The following is a 16,008-nucleotide window of genomic DNA, read 5'->3' on the forward strand; positions in this document are numbered from 1 at the left end:
CATCATTACACCAAAGATCACTCAATTTCAAATATTATCAGCATAACCCATTGTATTTGAGAAAATATAGTTAATCCTAACCTTACATTTTTAGAGTTTGCAATATTATGGATTTCACTACAGCGAAACTCAATCAATCAAATTAAATGATGGGCTACTTTACTTTTACCCGATACTGTGCACTTTAACTTGTGTGTTTTGTGAAGGGAAAAAAATAATAATTTTTTTAAAAGGATGTATTTTGAAATTTAACAATAAGAATTGTGCTGTAATAAATTTCTACAGGTCCTTATCTATGATACTTGCAATGTGTAATAAAAATTTTACATTGTCCACGGCCATTGGTGGCACACCATCCAGGCCTTTTGCCTCTCCACAATGAAGATAGACTTGGACGATTACCCCCGAATCTGTGGCACACAAATGCAGGCCTATGACCTGGCCTGGGGCAGGAGTGACACCCCGCATCCTTCCCAGTACATCAATAGCACTGGATCCTCCACATTCTAGACATCCCCGATGTGGGAGTAGGCTGAATGGACTAGTGTTATTGATCGGCAAAGCCATAAATTAGTCCGAACGCCTGAGTTTCTTAGGTTACCTGCCAAAACTGCTTGTCTAATTATGTTGCACTTATTTTATTTTAATTCAGAGCTGCACTGACCTGCCTATTATATTGAGTGACTCCTGGCTGTACATCTATATATTATTTATGTTCTGTTTGTATTGTTCATTTTCTTGTGGCCCAATGGTTCCAAAATATTTTTATTTTAGCTACATGTCATCCATCTACTTTTAACTATCTGAACTAGTTTTAGACGTGTACTTCTAGCTTGTTTATTTTCTCTTGTATTATTTTAAAATATGACCATGCCTTAACTAGGAGTTTTTTTCAATATGCCTGTGACAATCTCATAGCTTGTACTTTTCTCATAAGTTCTGTATTCTTTATGTATATTGTATTACTCGAATGGCTCCAATAAAAGAAAGATTGAAAAATAAGAATGTTACCTATTGGTTAAATGTGCCTTAGCTTTGTGCATGCATAGTATTATATATTGTATAAAACTTGACATCATCCAAATTGTGTAACTGCCCCATTTTTATCTACATAAATGATTTTATGTTTAAGGTAAAAAAAAAAAAAAAAGAAACATAAAAAAATTAATTTTAATGTCTTCTTTCTCGTCCTTACCGCTTCATACCTCTAATATAATTCAATCATTCATTTACTTGGCCCAGGATAGAAAGCCTTACTTAGATGGCTGTTTTCTCTTTTAAACATCCCTCTACTGAATAAGGCATTTCAAAAGATAGCATTTTGCCCTCCCACATTATCAGGATTGAGTCGGGAAGGTCCCATCTGTATTTGATGTTCTTCTGACTTAACTTCATCAAAACTGGTGTAAAATGTCTCTGGCAGAAGCTTGTTTGATTGGACAAGAGCTGAATATTTAAAATGTCTTTGAATTTGTACCGTATATACTCGAGTATAAGACAACTTTTTCAGCACATTTTTTGTGCTGAAAAACCCCCACTCGTCTTATACTCGAGTCAGTTGTCTGTATTATGGCAATTTACATTGCCATAATACAGACATGGACCGGGGGCTGGCAGGAAGCTGTAACTTACCTTCACAGCAGCTCCTGTCAGCTCCCTTCTCTCTCCTCCGGTGCGTGCAGCTCCCAGGTCAGCTCCCTCTGCAACTCTCGCGAGAGCTGCGGGGTCAGAGCGTTGCCACGGGTTACCGTGGCAACGCGCCGCGAGAGTTGCAGAGGGAGCTGACCTGTGAGCTGCACGCACCAGAGGAGAGAGAAGGGAGCTGACAGGAGCTGCTGTGAAGGTAAGTTACAGCTTCCTGACAGCCCCCTCCTACAGCCCATCCACTGGACCACCAGGGAGTGAGAGACCCCCTCCCTGGCCAGCTAACAAGCAGGGAGGGGGGACGAAAAAGTAAAAATATTAATAATAAAACAAATAATAATAAGAAAAAAAATATTAAAATAATAACATAAAAATAATAATACAAATAATAATAAAATAAAAAAAATAGTTACCTAAAAAAAAAAACATTAAAAAAATATTAAAATAATAATTAAATAATAATTAATAAAATGCCCACCCCCCACCAATGCTCTGCACTCACACACACACACTGCACATACACACTGCATTCATACACACTGCACTCACACATACACACTGCACTGCATTCATTATACACACACTGCATACACACTGCACTCACACACACACTGCACTCACACACACACACTGCACTCATACACACACACTGCATTCATACGCACACTGCACTCATACACACACACTGCACTCATACACACACACTGCACTCATACACACACACTGCACTCATACACACACACTGCACTCATATAATCACACTGCATACACACACACTGCATTCATATACACACTGCATTCATATACACAATGCATTCATTATATACACACACTGTAAATAAATATTCAGTTAATATAATTTTTTTAGGATCTAATTTTATTTAGAAATGTACCAGTAGCTGCTGCATTTCCCACCCTAGTCTTATACTCGAGTCAATAAGTTTTCCCATTTTTTGGGGGTAAAATTAGGGGCCTCGGCTTATATTCGGGTCGGCTTATACTCGAGTATATACGGTAATTCTCTCTAGATGGTTTTCTCGCTTGGACTTAAAATATTTTCTTTATCCCATCCCACCCTCGTTTTTTCAGCGATTACAGGCAATCCTAACTAGGTACATATGGGATAAAGGGGGGGGGGGGGGGGGGTAAGGGAGTGAGGGGGGGGGGGGTGGGGGGAGAAGTGGAACAGTTGCTGACAACAAGCACTTCCATATCTCTTATCATTCTTATGTTTGTCTTTTTTTAGCATAAGTATTGTTTTTTTTGCCATGGCTTGGTCTGCCATTTCAGGTGATTTGCACCAAAAAAAAAACAATTAAGTTATTATCCTTTGATATAAAAATATTCCTGCAGAAATTAATACTTTTTACATAAAGACTTGAGACTTGTTTGAATCCAACAGAAAGTATAGTGTTGCTTCTCCTCTATATCCAATAAAATAAATCAATATGAGCATTAAGCCGCTTCTATGTGTTTTATGTGTTCCTCAGCCTTCCAGTGACCAACCATGATCAACTCTCAAACAACAACACAACACATTATCGTGGGACTTGCAAAAATGAATGGATTCGAATATTACTCAAAGTGGAGAAGATTATACCAAGCTACTCTGCGAGAGCCATTAAGGCCCATGTTTGACTCTCAAACGGATATAAACTATTATGAGAGTATATACCTAATATCTATATTATATATACTAAATGTTACGTATGTAGCTTATCTACTTAATGCTGCTTTACGTATCCTTAAACTATTCTTAAGGATTTTATATCATAAAATATGTTTGACTCTCAAACAGCAACACACCACTCTGTTGTGGGACTTGCAAAGGCGATTGGATTAACGTTTAGGAGACGCTATACTCAGTCACTCCACGGAAATTCTTAACCGTTACACTTTCAGTTCCGCTTTCAGACCTCTTGAGGTAAGCATATTGCTGTTTTGGTATTCATTTCACCGCCGCAGTAGTTCTGTTTCACTCTGTAGCATTAGCAGTCCAGCTTCCTATTTCCAGCATTTTTCCGTCTGGAACGCCATCCCTGCCTCACGCGGCCTCACGCAGCATGCTTATGTTATCCTGCCCTGACACCCCATTTTGCATAACGTTTTGTTTTATTTTGGGGGTTTAAAGTGGAGGACACCTATTTAAAGTGCCAGTGTTCATATTTATTGGAAGCTTATTGCCAGTGTTCATATTCATTGGTAGCGCTTGGGCACTTTATTATCTTTTTTTCTTAGTGAATGTAGTAATGAGACATTGTAAAGCGCTGTGCCTTTGAATCAATGAGGTCCAGACTAGATAATAACACAACAAATCAGCATTCCGTTCCAAAAAGAAGAATTTAGTCAAATATTATTCCAAGACATTCTAAGTGTTATTAGCATGCTAGAAAAGTTTCAAACCATACAAGCTGTGACAGAAAAAAAAATAACTGTCAAAAAGAGTTTAAAAGTGGCATTAACTTTGAAGGCCAATAATCTAAAAAATTAACAACATAAGAAAAATAAACAAAGCAAGAACTTATATTTTGTTAGAAAATCAGTTCTGAAATACTTAACAATGATAGGATTAGTTATCAACATCTTTGCAATTATGAAGGACAAACATACTGTTATTTTTGTTTAATTTTTGTAATTAATCCAAAACACAAAATTAGCTTTTGGTGCTAGGCAAATATGCATAATGTAATCAGATTTGTATCAATGCGGATAAATTTCAGAAAGTCTCATGTTTACAAATGTTATATTGTTTGCTAGAGCAATCGCTAAATAAGCCAAGACAACATACACAGCACATAAGCAAACTTTCTTGCAGAGCCTCAAACTCGATGGAGCAAAAAGCTAGGAGAATGCATTAAACAACAAAGCCTAAGTTTGTTTTATATCCATGTGCCTCGTGTAAAACTTTTAAATGACAATTCAACAGTAAAGATAAACTGCCATGTATGTGTATATTTAAATAGCTAGCATAAATAGCTAGCATACAGCTTGCAAGTTGCAATCAGCGAAACAAGTCTTAATTCCAGATGTCATGAGTCCAGAAGCAAGGGTATCAAGAAGAACAATGTGCCTAAGCATAACAAGCCAAATTTGTAAAGACCCTGATTCCCCCCCCAACCATGGTGGCATTGCTGCTCCGGTGGCCGGAGTGGGGGACAGGTAAAGGTCAGTTCTATTTACCTGACCATGTCCCTCAAGGGCACAGCCATCTTCTGCCAGTGGGTCCTCTTTAGCGCCTGGTGCTTCAGAACAGAGACAATGTCACTACTAAACTCCCTCACATGCATTAGAGCACAGCATTAAGGTCTATGGAGGATCAGGCGAGACTGAGAATTTCTGTGAAATTTCAACTCAGTCAAAATGAGTATTTGATAAACATTCTATCTTTATGAAATACTCATTTTTTAGGGGGTGGGACTGGGAGGGGAGGGGGGGTAAGAAGGTGACAGTGCCACTTTAATATGTTTCCTTCTTTCAGTAAGGCTGTTAAGGTGAGATGGAATAAAACAATTAGCAACCCTTGAAACTTTAACGTTGTAGGTATTTCTCCATCTTTCCCCCTGGTTACTCCAAAACTGCTGGCTTAAAATGTTTCACACAAATAAACTCATTAAGCGATAAAACAGAACTGTGCAGTGAGTGCTTTAAAAGTAAAATACTTATTTTTGAAAGACACTAAAATTCACTGACAATAAAAGATTGTTACATTGCATTATGTGGTGCCCAACTCTCTAGCTTCGCCAAAACACCAAACATGGTTTTCCATGATCCCCTGGCTTCAGGGTCATCCCATTCAAATGTAACAAAACATTGCTCTTAGTCCTCCAATTTATTCTGATGTCTGGCAGTCCCAGAATTCCAAAAACACATGGAAACAGTTTGACAGATAACTGAGGGGAAGGTATCCAAGGACACAGTGTCCCATAACTACTACAGTGCATACCTTGCAACATTTCAAATGGACTGAGAGGGAGGGACACTTCATTTTTGATTATGAGTGGGAGTGTGGCCAGGGGGCATGGTTGATCTTAGGCATTTTAGGTAATTTACTAATAACAATTTATGCAACTTAAAAGCAATTAGAACAAGAACAATGTATCTCAATTATACGGACTGATTTATAGAAGCATTTAATGTAATTTAAACTCACATTACTGTGAGTATTATTGCTGTAGAGTTCTGTTATACACTCAGACACGCCAACAATATGGAGCTCCTAGAAAAGAGGGAGATTCGAATAGGAAAGAGGGACATTGGGGATTTGGGCACAAAATAGGGACTGTAACTCCTAAATAGGGACATTTGGGAGGTATGACAGTTAGGAGGCATGTAGCAGAACAAAACGTGTGTGGACACTATGCAAATGGTCTTGCTGCTTTGGTCTCTCTAACAGTATTTCATGTCCCCTTAATTCTACATTCACTACATCCACCATTTTCTCTATCCAACACTGCATAGATGGAAGAGAAGGAGAGGAGCGGACAAGTTAGTGCTGAGGGACACCAGGGAACTGTCACCAGAAAGTGCAGAGCAAGCGCATCATTAGAGCATGTGCTCCAAGCTCAGGGTATTGACACCAGGCTGACCTTCCAATTCTCCAGGCGGTGTCAGTGATGTGATTTACATCACTGGCCCACCTCCTTTTACTCTGTTACACAGAATGCCGTTGTTTAGGTTGTATGGATTTGTTTGAGTGATGAAAGTGAGAGATTCCAAAGTGTATGTGTATTCTTATAAATGCATCCTGTGAGTTTCCCTCCAGCACACCTTCAGCAGATACATGACACTTGAGAAGTATAACTATTTTAGTATTTTCAGACAAGATTCTATAATTAGGCCCATCATTATTGTCAGCTCCAGCGTCTGGCCCTGTGAATACCTAATATCAAATTACTAAAACTAGTTTACCAGAACAACTACAGCTTATTGCATTTGTTCTGGTGAGTAGAATAATTTACCTTCAGGCTTTTTGCTGTAAGCACTGTCTCTTCAGAGAAAATGCAATATTTAGATTACAGCCTAGTGATAACTTCACTGGCCACTCCTCAGATGGCTGTTAGAGATCCTTCCTGGGTCATGGCTGCCTAAAATGCATCCAAACATTCAGTATCTCCTCCCTGTGCATGCAGACACTGAACTTTCCTCATAGAGATTCATTGATTTAACTCATCTCTATGAGGAGATGCTGATTGGCCAGGGCTGTGTTTAAATCATGCTGGCTCTGCCCCTGATCTGCCTCTTTGTCAGTCTCAGCCAATCCTATGGGGAAGCACTGTGATTGGATCAGGCCACCACTTCTAATGATGTCAGCAAACTGCTTGTTTTTTTTAGGTAACCAGCATGCAGATCTCCAGCTTCTGACTTGAATACAGTAAGATGTTGCTATATTTATGGAGGCATGAGGGGCCCAGTGGGGCTAGATGGTGGTTTTAACCCTATAGGATCAGGAATACATGTTTGTGTTCCTGACCCTATAGTGATACTTTAATGCAGCTCAGTCCCTTGTACTTGGGTTTCTTGACAGATAAATGATCACCTGGGTGCTATGGCTTGACTTATATTTCTCATTAAAAAGTTGAACCTGGTGAAAACTGACCAATTTTGTCTCATATTCAGTGTGATCAGACTAATCCTGACTAATTAACAATATAGAAATATGTTTACATGTGTCATGCAGGTTATTGCTTACTTGTAATTGTTGCTGAATATATGGAGTTTGAAGAATTTCCTCTGCTCCTGGGCGAAGTACCGGGTCTTTATTCAACATCCTGTAACATGCAAATTATTACTGTGTGATCATATGGGTTACGTTTTGTATACCAGTTCAAAAGATAACCAGAAATGTTTTCATATAGTACCTGCTCATCAAAACATTAAGGACACTGGAATACTGATCTGGCAGGTTCGGTGTCTCACCTTCCACAATATTAATAACAACAGCTAAAAAACTGTAGCCAGTGAATGCATGTTCTAAGCAGCACATCTCATGAAGAATGCAACCAAGGGACCTATTGAGAAGTGAAAAAATGCAAATTAGAATATATATTTGACTGACATATGTACATATATTAACATCAACAGAGAGCTGGTAACTGGATGGCAAATATAAATTATTGACCTTATTTTTGAGGAATGAAAATGACACATCTTTGTTTGTATGGTCCTGCTCACATTTTCTGTCCTAATGTGTTTTACACCCCACCTCCTATAGAATGTAAGCTCGATTGAGCAGGGTCCTCTTCAACCTATTGTTCCTGTAAGTTTATTTGTAATTGTCCTATTTATAGTTAAATCCCCCTCTCATAATTTTGTAAAGCGCTACGGAATCTGTTGGCGCTATATAAATGGCAATAATAATAATAATAATAGCCCTTGTAATATACAAGTCTTACTAATTAAGTCTACTGGAATCACAAAGTGTGACATTATATATCCCTGCAACCTGCATCCGTAAAAATGTTGTGTCCGCCTGCAATCCCTGTATACTAGTGGCCTAGGGGGCAGTTGCCTACTTGACACAACTGAAAGCTCACTCCATTCAGCATTCTTTTTATTATTGTTTACTATGGCATTTTATAGGATTTGACTTATTCGGTGATGCTAATCTATGTTTATTGTATTTTGATAGGTCAAACATACCAAGTTGGGACTCGTTTCCATGTCCGTCACAATCAGCTACTGAAAAGCAAGTCATTTGTAGAAAAGGTGTTGATAAAATGAGTGACTCATGGATTGTAGAAATGGATTTCCACATTAGCCTGATCAGAGATGGGTGGTAGTGAACGGCTAAGAGTGCTCTCAGGACATAATTGCCACCTATTGGAGGCAAGAATTTGCATTGCTAATATTTAGTTAAACTCTGCATTAGCAGTATCTAGCTAATACATTGAAGATGAGGACAGCACCAGCGAATCACAGGCACCACAACCACTTAAAATAAATAAAGTTGTGATGGTGCCTTGAATGTCACTTAATCAAATATACGGTGCATAACTAACTCGGGTAAGGGCATGAGAGAGGATTTAACCTCCTTTATACTAATATGGGGACCAATATGACCCCATAGGCTTAATTTATTTAATCTCCTTCACCCGCAGCACTCGGTGAGGGGGGCAACCTGGGGGTGATTAATGAAGTGGTGGGGACCTCTCAGCTGCTTCTATGTTTAAATAATCACATTACCAAGAAGGATCCAGTTTCTCCCTCCTTGTAATTAAACAAACAAATTGCAAGGGCAAAATTTCATCCATTAAGCAATTCCTCCTTCGTTTCCTTCGTTGAAATTTGTATTTATCCATTCATCTTTCAAAATTCAGAATACAGAATGGTTGAATTGTCAAAAATTCTGAGAAAAACGTAAACAATAGTCTAATTGTATTCTTTTTGGTAAAGATCTTGCGTTTTGGAGATAGCTAGCTATTGTTTTGGAAGGCATGTGGTAGCCTGTGGCATTATATTAGCTACAGAGTTATACACAAAAATGAGAATAGTTGGGCATTCAGTGAATTCCTTATTTAGGGCCAAAATAGCCAAATTGAAAACAGAATAGATTTTTTTTGTAACATATATTACATTTTATTCTGAATTCCCAATTATTTTCACTTTAGTGAATAATCCTGAAAGTTCACTAAGGTGCCACATGCCAATCTGTTACCAGCTTGCTATTATTAAAAAGTTGTGGTGTGTGCACACACAGAGACTGAATTCCACCATGAGTTAGGTGCTATGAGATCAAGCCTTGCAGATAGAAAATATGAAAAGAATGAATTCCAAGAGTGTCTTATTGTGGTTAAAGGCTTAGTGACATTCATCAAGCTTCAGTAGTCCAGGTACAAAAGAAATGAAAATTTAGAAAATTCTTGCATTCCAACATTCAGCAAATATAAAGTGGGCTGTACACCTTATGATGCTTACAGCTCAAAAAGCGCAAAAGTCTGTTCCTGGGATTTCCGGACAGATTCATATCCACCAATAGAGCAATGTATAACCAAGTATACGCACAGGTGAAAATTGCAGGCGCTGGATATAAACCATTCAAATTGGGGAATGGCACTATGCAGGGTTGCCCCCTCTCCCCACTATTGTTCGTTATCACGCTTGAACCACTCCTACAAGCCCTACAGCAACATCCGCATATACAGGGAATCACAGTGGGGGGACAGGAATTTCTCGTATCCGCTTACGCCGACGATGTCCTGCTGACACTCACAAACCCACTTGACTCCATGCAAGCCCTACAAGAGGTCCTAACTAAATTCTGAGCTTTCTTGGGATACAAGGCCAACCTAGAAAAATCTAGCGCCATGCCAATGGGCCTGTCTGCGGAGGACACGGCGGCACTGGGAACAAATTTCAATATTCCCATAGAAAGGGACCAAATAAAGTACCTAGGGATTCGCTTAACCAGAGACCCGACCAAATTATTCCAACAGAATTACGCACCACTCATACGCACCCTGCTACGGGACATGGAGAAATGGATAGATAAACCCATTTCCTGGATAGATCGTATTCATGCTATCAAAATGAATATACTACCCCGAATTGTGTTCCTTTTCCAAGCACTACCTGTTAAACCCCTTAAATCAGATTTAGCCCCACTGCAAAAGGCCATAGGGGAATTCGTGTGGCAAAACCGACGCCATAGAATTTCCCGAAATATATTATACAGACAGAAACGAAGGGGGGGGGGGGGGGGGTTAGGCTTACCACATCTATATTTTTACTATGTGGCGGCACAGCTCGCACAGGTGGCCATGTGGCACGCGCCCCTAGAAATGAGGAGATGGGTGGATCTGGAATCCCTCCTCACAGGTCCAGACCTGCCCCAATACCACATGTGGGTACCTAAGGAGGTGAGACCTATTTTAAGAACCGACTGCCCCGCAATACTGAACTCCCTACGAATCTGGGACCTGTCGGCACACAAATACAAAATGGCATTATCGCCATCCCCATTAACACCCCTGCTGAGAAACAGGGCCTTCCCCCCTGGCATGACACCCAGAGAGTTCGCAAATCTCGAAAACGTGGGATTACAAAGAATTTGCCACATGTTTCAAAATAACGAGGTCATATCATCCGAACACCTCAAGCAGAAAGCACACCTAACACCAGCGGACTTTTTCCGCTACCTACAATTACGGGACTTTTCACAACACCCCCAAATGCAAAAAGCGGGCAAGGGTCCTATGACCACCTTTGAGAAAATGTGTCTTCGCGAAACAACTCCACATGGCCTTATATCCATGTTATACGAGCACATTAGCGCCGAAACAGAGGAGTGGGGCACATTGACGTACACAGACACATGGGAAAGGGAATTAGGTGAAGTACTGGAGGGGGTGGAATGGAGGGACATATGGGAGGCCAACAATTCGGTATCCATCTGTGTGGCCCTTCAGGAGCAATCCCTCAAAACAATGCTCAGGTGGTACACCACCCCGGTCAAACTATTCCACATGAAACAAACCCCATCAGACGACTGTTGGAGGGGGTGTGGCCACAGGGGCACCTACCTCCACATGTGGTGGGAATGCCCAAAGGTGCAAATTTTCTGGAAAACAATCAACAACATTATTAAAAATATATTTCAGAGGGCCCCGGATCTTAACCCCTGGACATATTTACTAAACAGAGAAATAGACGGTTGGACTATTAGGGAACAGAGGTTAATCCAAAAACTGACATTAGCAGCTAGGAGAGCCTTAGCCCAATCGTGGCTTAAGGTAGACATGCCGCCAATTAAACGGGTCATATCCAATATTAAAGAAGTTCACCTGATGGACGACCTCACAGCTAGAGTTCGAGGTACCACGCCCAAATTTGAAAAGATGTGGGAACCCTGGGTAAACAGCGAGTATGCCTGAAATACCCCAGACCACCCAGTAGAGGAACAGGCAAAAGACCAGGGGCGTAGCCGCATCCTGCACCACACCGGCGCACCCATCCCCCCCCTCCCCTCTCTCCCTCCCTATCTCCCACCATCATCCTCTCTGGCACTTTCCCCCCTCTTGCTATCCTCTTCTCTCCACTGTCCTCTACTCTTTTTCCTTTCAATATACGGGACGGGACATAAACACAGCACTTATCACGAGGGCTCACACAACGGTTCCCCGACACCAGACGAGGACCACACCAAAGAGCCGAACAATATAGTCCCAACCCACACATCAAGCATTACAGTAGCCACCTCAGGCTGTTCATCATAGAAAGTATGTTGAAACGCTCACCGCTGGTTTTTCTCCAAATCATATAAAAATAAAACCGAAAGATCATAGTAATAACGTGTAACAAATTGTCTTACCTGATGTAAAAGTCATGATATTGTTCTAGTAGAGACAAAATCACCCTGTATGTTAAATACCGATACTCAGCCATACATTGTATTGTAACTTTCTTAACATGATCTTTCATTCAAAAATAAAGTTTTAAAAAAAAAAAAGCGCAAAAGTCATAGTAGGTGTAAAGTCAGAGAAAGTCAAACTTCAGTAAAAATATTATCACATATTAAGTTTTCCTTTTTTCTCTCAATACTGTTGCTTTGGAGGACCACACACTTCCTAAAGCATATTATTGAATCATGCCAATTCGCAAATTATCTGAGTTACAGCATATTCTTCTGTTTGTTTTTGGATTTAACTGTTTTGCCTAGATGACAATTCCACTTCTAGAGGAGGAACATAAAATATGTTTATCACTTGTAATTGAATACTATTTTTCCATAGACTTCAGTAGGAAAATTATTATACTATTGTAATGGAGTCCAGATCCATGAGCCGTGAACACTGTTAGGGCAAGGTTTTAATAATGGGGAAATCAACAGACATATTCCATTGGAGAATTCTCCAGTTTTAGAATTTTGCCATAGAATGCCTTAAATACCCCCATATTGCATACTAATGTAGCTTACTTTCAGTTATTATTAAAGGGTCACTCCAGACACCTAAACAACTTTAGCTTGCTAAAAAGTTTTATGTGTGAAGAGTGTGCCTTCTTTTTTTCATTTTGGAAAAAGTGCAGAATTCACTAGAAACTGACACCTTTGTAAATTAAGCTTGTGACACCCCCTTGGATTTCAAGCAGACAAGTAATGTTACTTCCTGGTTTGGTTAGCTCCCTAGAGCTAAACTCAAGAGGCAGCAATAACCCAGAGCACCTCCCTTGCAATGACTTCTAATTGAGTTGCATTGGCAGTCTGTATTTGTTGCAGCCACAAAGTTTGGGCTGGGTTAGTAGGGGAGACCTTGCAAAGGCAGCAGACAAGAGAAAAGCAGGTTTTGCCAGCTGATTTTAGATATAACTCCAAAGAAAAAACGCATAATTAAATGCATGCAAGTTTTCAATTTGGGTATATCTACTAAATTTTGAATTTTATTTATTTTGTATTTGGGTTAGTGGAGTGTCCCTTTAATGTCCGCAGAATACATATCCCTACTACAATTGGTAAACTTAGTATACAAAAAAGTTAGCAAATTTTTATTTGCAATTGCAGGGTTAATGGGAAAAAAAGGATTACAATACTACCCTTAATTTAAAAAAAAAAAAAAAAAGTTTCAAAGACTACTTAGCAAAACAAATTAATCATTTGTAAGGCCTACTGCTGCGTTGTAATATATCTGTTTCACTTTGCTAATTTGATAATTTTTATTGCTTGGTATTTTGCTTTGAATAAAAATGCACAGTTAAAGGATAATTAGCTGGCAAGTGAATCAAGTATTCACCCTTAGGTAATGAAATAACTTTTTCATGAAAAGTAACATGAAAATATATATTCTAATCGAACAGAATGATCCTTATGAGGTCAACCACTTACATGGGGCATCCATCCTCACAGGGGAGTCTGCAGTGCAGGGTTTCAATGGAGACCTGTAACGGGGCATCTGCGACAGGGATGGTTTAAAAATCCAACATAATATTGAAAAGAAAGGCATCGTGTCTGTGGCTATTTACCTCCCCCAGATATTTGGAGCAAAACATTGTTAGTATATGTATATTTTAATTATATGTGATTGTATGACTAAATAAATACTGAACGGGAGATTTTTACTAAAATGAGCTAATGCTGTGTATTGTCTAGAGCAGGGGTAGGCAACCTTTTAGCAGCACTGTGCCGATATAGGATTGTGAGGTCCCGTAGCGTGCCGGTCCTATTTTTTAAAATTTAGGTGTGTATGCTGCCGTATTCTGCGTGTTATTTTTACTGCAGTTGCTTTGCATCATTGTATTTGTGCGTATATGAGCTATTATATTGTATATGTTCATTAGTAGTTTATGGTATCGTGTATGATACATATGAATGTGGGCTGTGTATGAGGTCTGCTTGTGGAATTGTGTGTGGATGGATATGTCACATTGTGTGTTTGGTAGTGTGTGTGGGCTGTTTGGGGTATTGCATGTGAAAGGCTGCATGTGGGGTTTGTGTGCATGTATGTGGATTGTTAGTGGGTTACGATTGTGCAGGTAGTGTGTGTGGGCTGTTCGTATTATTTGTATAAGGGGAGGGTTATTCTTCATTTCTGTGTTATGAATGTAAATTAGTGATAGTAAAAATGTCTATTTACTGTGTATACCTGTATTCATTATCTACTCAAAATGGCTGCTAGAGCACCCGCTCCCACCGACTAACTACCTCGTATAACAAGATGGCGCCTACATCCGGAGTAAAATCCCGGGATGATGGTGACATCACGCCTCGTAGGATGTGCATTAGATAAGACACTTAACACCTAACCAATTAGAGATGTATTCTCTCTGTTATCTACATTTTTGCATATGATGTATTTTTGCCTTTATACGGGGCTTGCCGCCCCCTGAGTAAACATTACGAAGTTTTTCATTAACCTGATACCTGTGTCTCAGTGTAATTTACTTCAAAACGTGCACGCATTTATTTTAACAATTTGGAAAGGAGCAGATACGCAGATAAACACTTGGTTTGATCCACAATATCTGTGTATATCTAGCAGTATGGTTGGCTTCCCTGGGTTCCAGTGGGGACCAGGCTGGCCTGGTACAGGTCAAAGACAGGAGCTGCAACAGCAGCTGCAGGCTGCTATACTACGTTGTGGATTCCCATTCACAAGTGCTTGGAGGAAGTGATCTGAGATCATTTCCTCTATGTGCTGCAATGTTTAAATTGAGGATTGTCCTTCACCATCTTTTCGTATTAGCAGATATTTGAAGTTTTACTGGGACTCCTGATAGGCCAGAGCCTGTTTGGCTCTAGCAGCCTTGAGTGCCGTGCAAAGACACCTCGAGTGCCGTGCACGGCACTAGTGCCGTAGGTTGCCTACCTCTGGTCTAGAGACAAGGTCCAATTGGTAACAGACAGACAATTGTCCAGATTATTCCTATTGGCTACGGGAGCTGTTGAGAAACTGTCTATCTGCAAAAAGTATCCAGCTTTACTTTTTTGTTTTCTTTTTGCCTGTTTTCCCTCCGTATGTTGCTGGAGTAACAATATCGCAGTATCAAAGTATCTAATGTGAAATTGTTCATTTTTAACTATTTATAATAATGAAGTAAACTTCAAATGTAAACCGCTTGGATTCTTGTTACTGGTCAAATTCAAGCAAGTGTGATGGATTTGTTTTCCATGACAAGGATCAAGTTCAAGGAACTACAACCACACATTGCCAAAGCAGCAGTTTCTGAACAAACAGTAAGTTGAACTTTGCGTATCCATTTTTATTATGAATATTAACATATTAGGGTACAGGAAAATACATATTTGTCTGTATATGCTAATTCTCTTATTAGCTAAGACACAGCAAGCAATTTGGCTATCTGCAACTCTACCAGTGCCTACTGGTTGTAAATGGCTCATGATCCCCAGAGACAAGGTGTTGGAGAGAGAAGAAATAATGAAAGTCAATTTTAGGTTTGCTTTAGAAATAAGAAACCCATTAAGGGCTTTTTCATGAAATCCTGCGAAGGCCTAAGGATATCAAGGATGTACTAGTTCTCATATAAATCATGAAATAACCCAGGTATTTCACTAACATAACTTCAGTTCTTTGCAAAAATGAGTGTCAGTGCTATATTTGATAACCTTACATTAGGCGATCAGTAGGAGTATGGAAACCAACAACTTATAACTGTGGATTGATAATATATATATCCGACCATATATACCACAATAGGTTTGATTACGCACACAAAAAAATGATATAAAACTTGCTCAAGGGTTCAAAAAGTACTGGGTGGGGGGCGGGGCCGGGCCGCCAAGCGGAGCGGCAGCACACCAAACCAGCTCCCGCTATAAATCACTTAAAACCCCAATTATAAAACCTAAAACTCCACCAGCAATCAAGAACATACCGGGAGCTGAGCGGCAATGCACCCTGGAGTGGAGTGAAGGGA

The 16,008-nt window shown here is 39.7% G+C and overlaps 1 protein-coding gene across 1 annotated transcript in view; it reads right to left on the bottom strand.

Annotated features, from left to right (window-relative positions):
* Positions 1-16,008, bottom strand: part of NEK11 (NIMA related kinase 11) — a 354,200-nt gene that overhangs the window by 218,921 nt on the left and 119,271 nt on the right. Inside the window, exons 7-8 of the mRNA XM_063452175.1 lie at positions 7,503-7,652; positions 7,334-7,412 (exon numbers count right to left, since the gene is read on the bottom strand). Of these exons, the coding sequence (XP_063308245.1) occupies positions 7,334-7,412; positions 7,503-7,652 (229 nt within the window). The remainder of the gene's footprint in view (positions 1-7,333; positions 7,413-7,502; positions 7,653-16,008) is intronic.

This window comes from Pelobates fuscus, chromosome 4, assembly GCF_036172605.1.
Source record: "Pelobates fuscus isolate aPelFus1 chromosome 4, aPelFus1.pri, whole genome shotgun sequence".
NCBI lineage: Eukaryota > Metazoa > Chordata > Amphibia > Anura > Pelobatidae > Pelobates > Pelobates fuscus.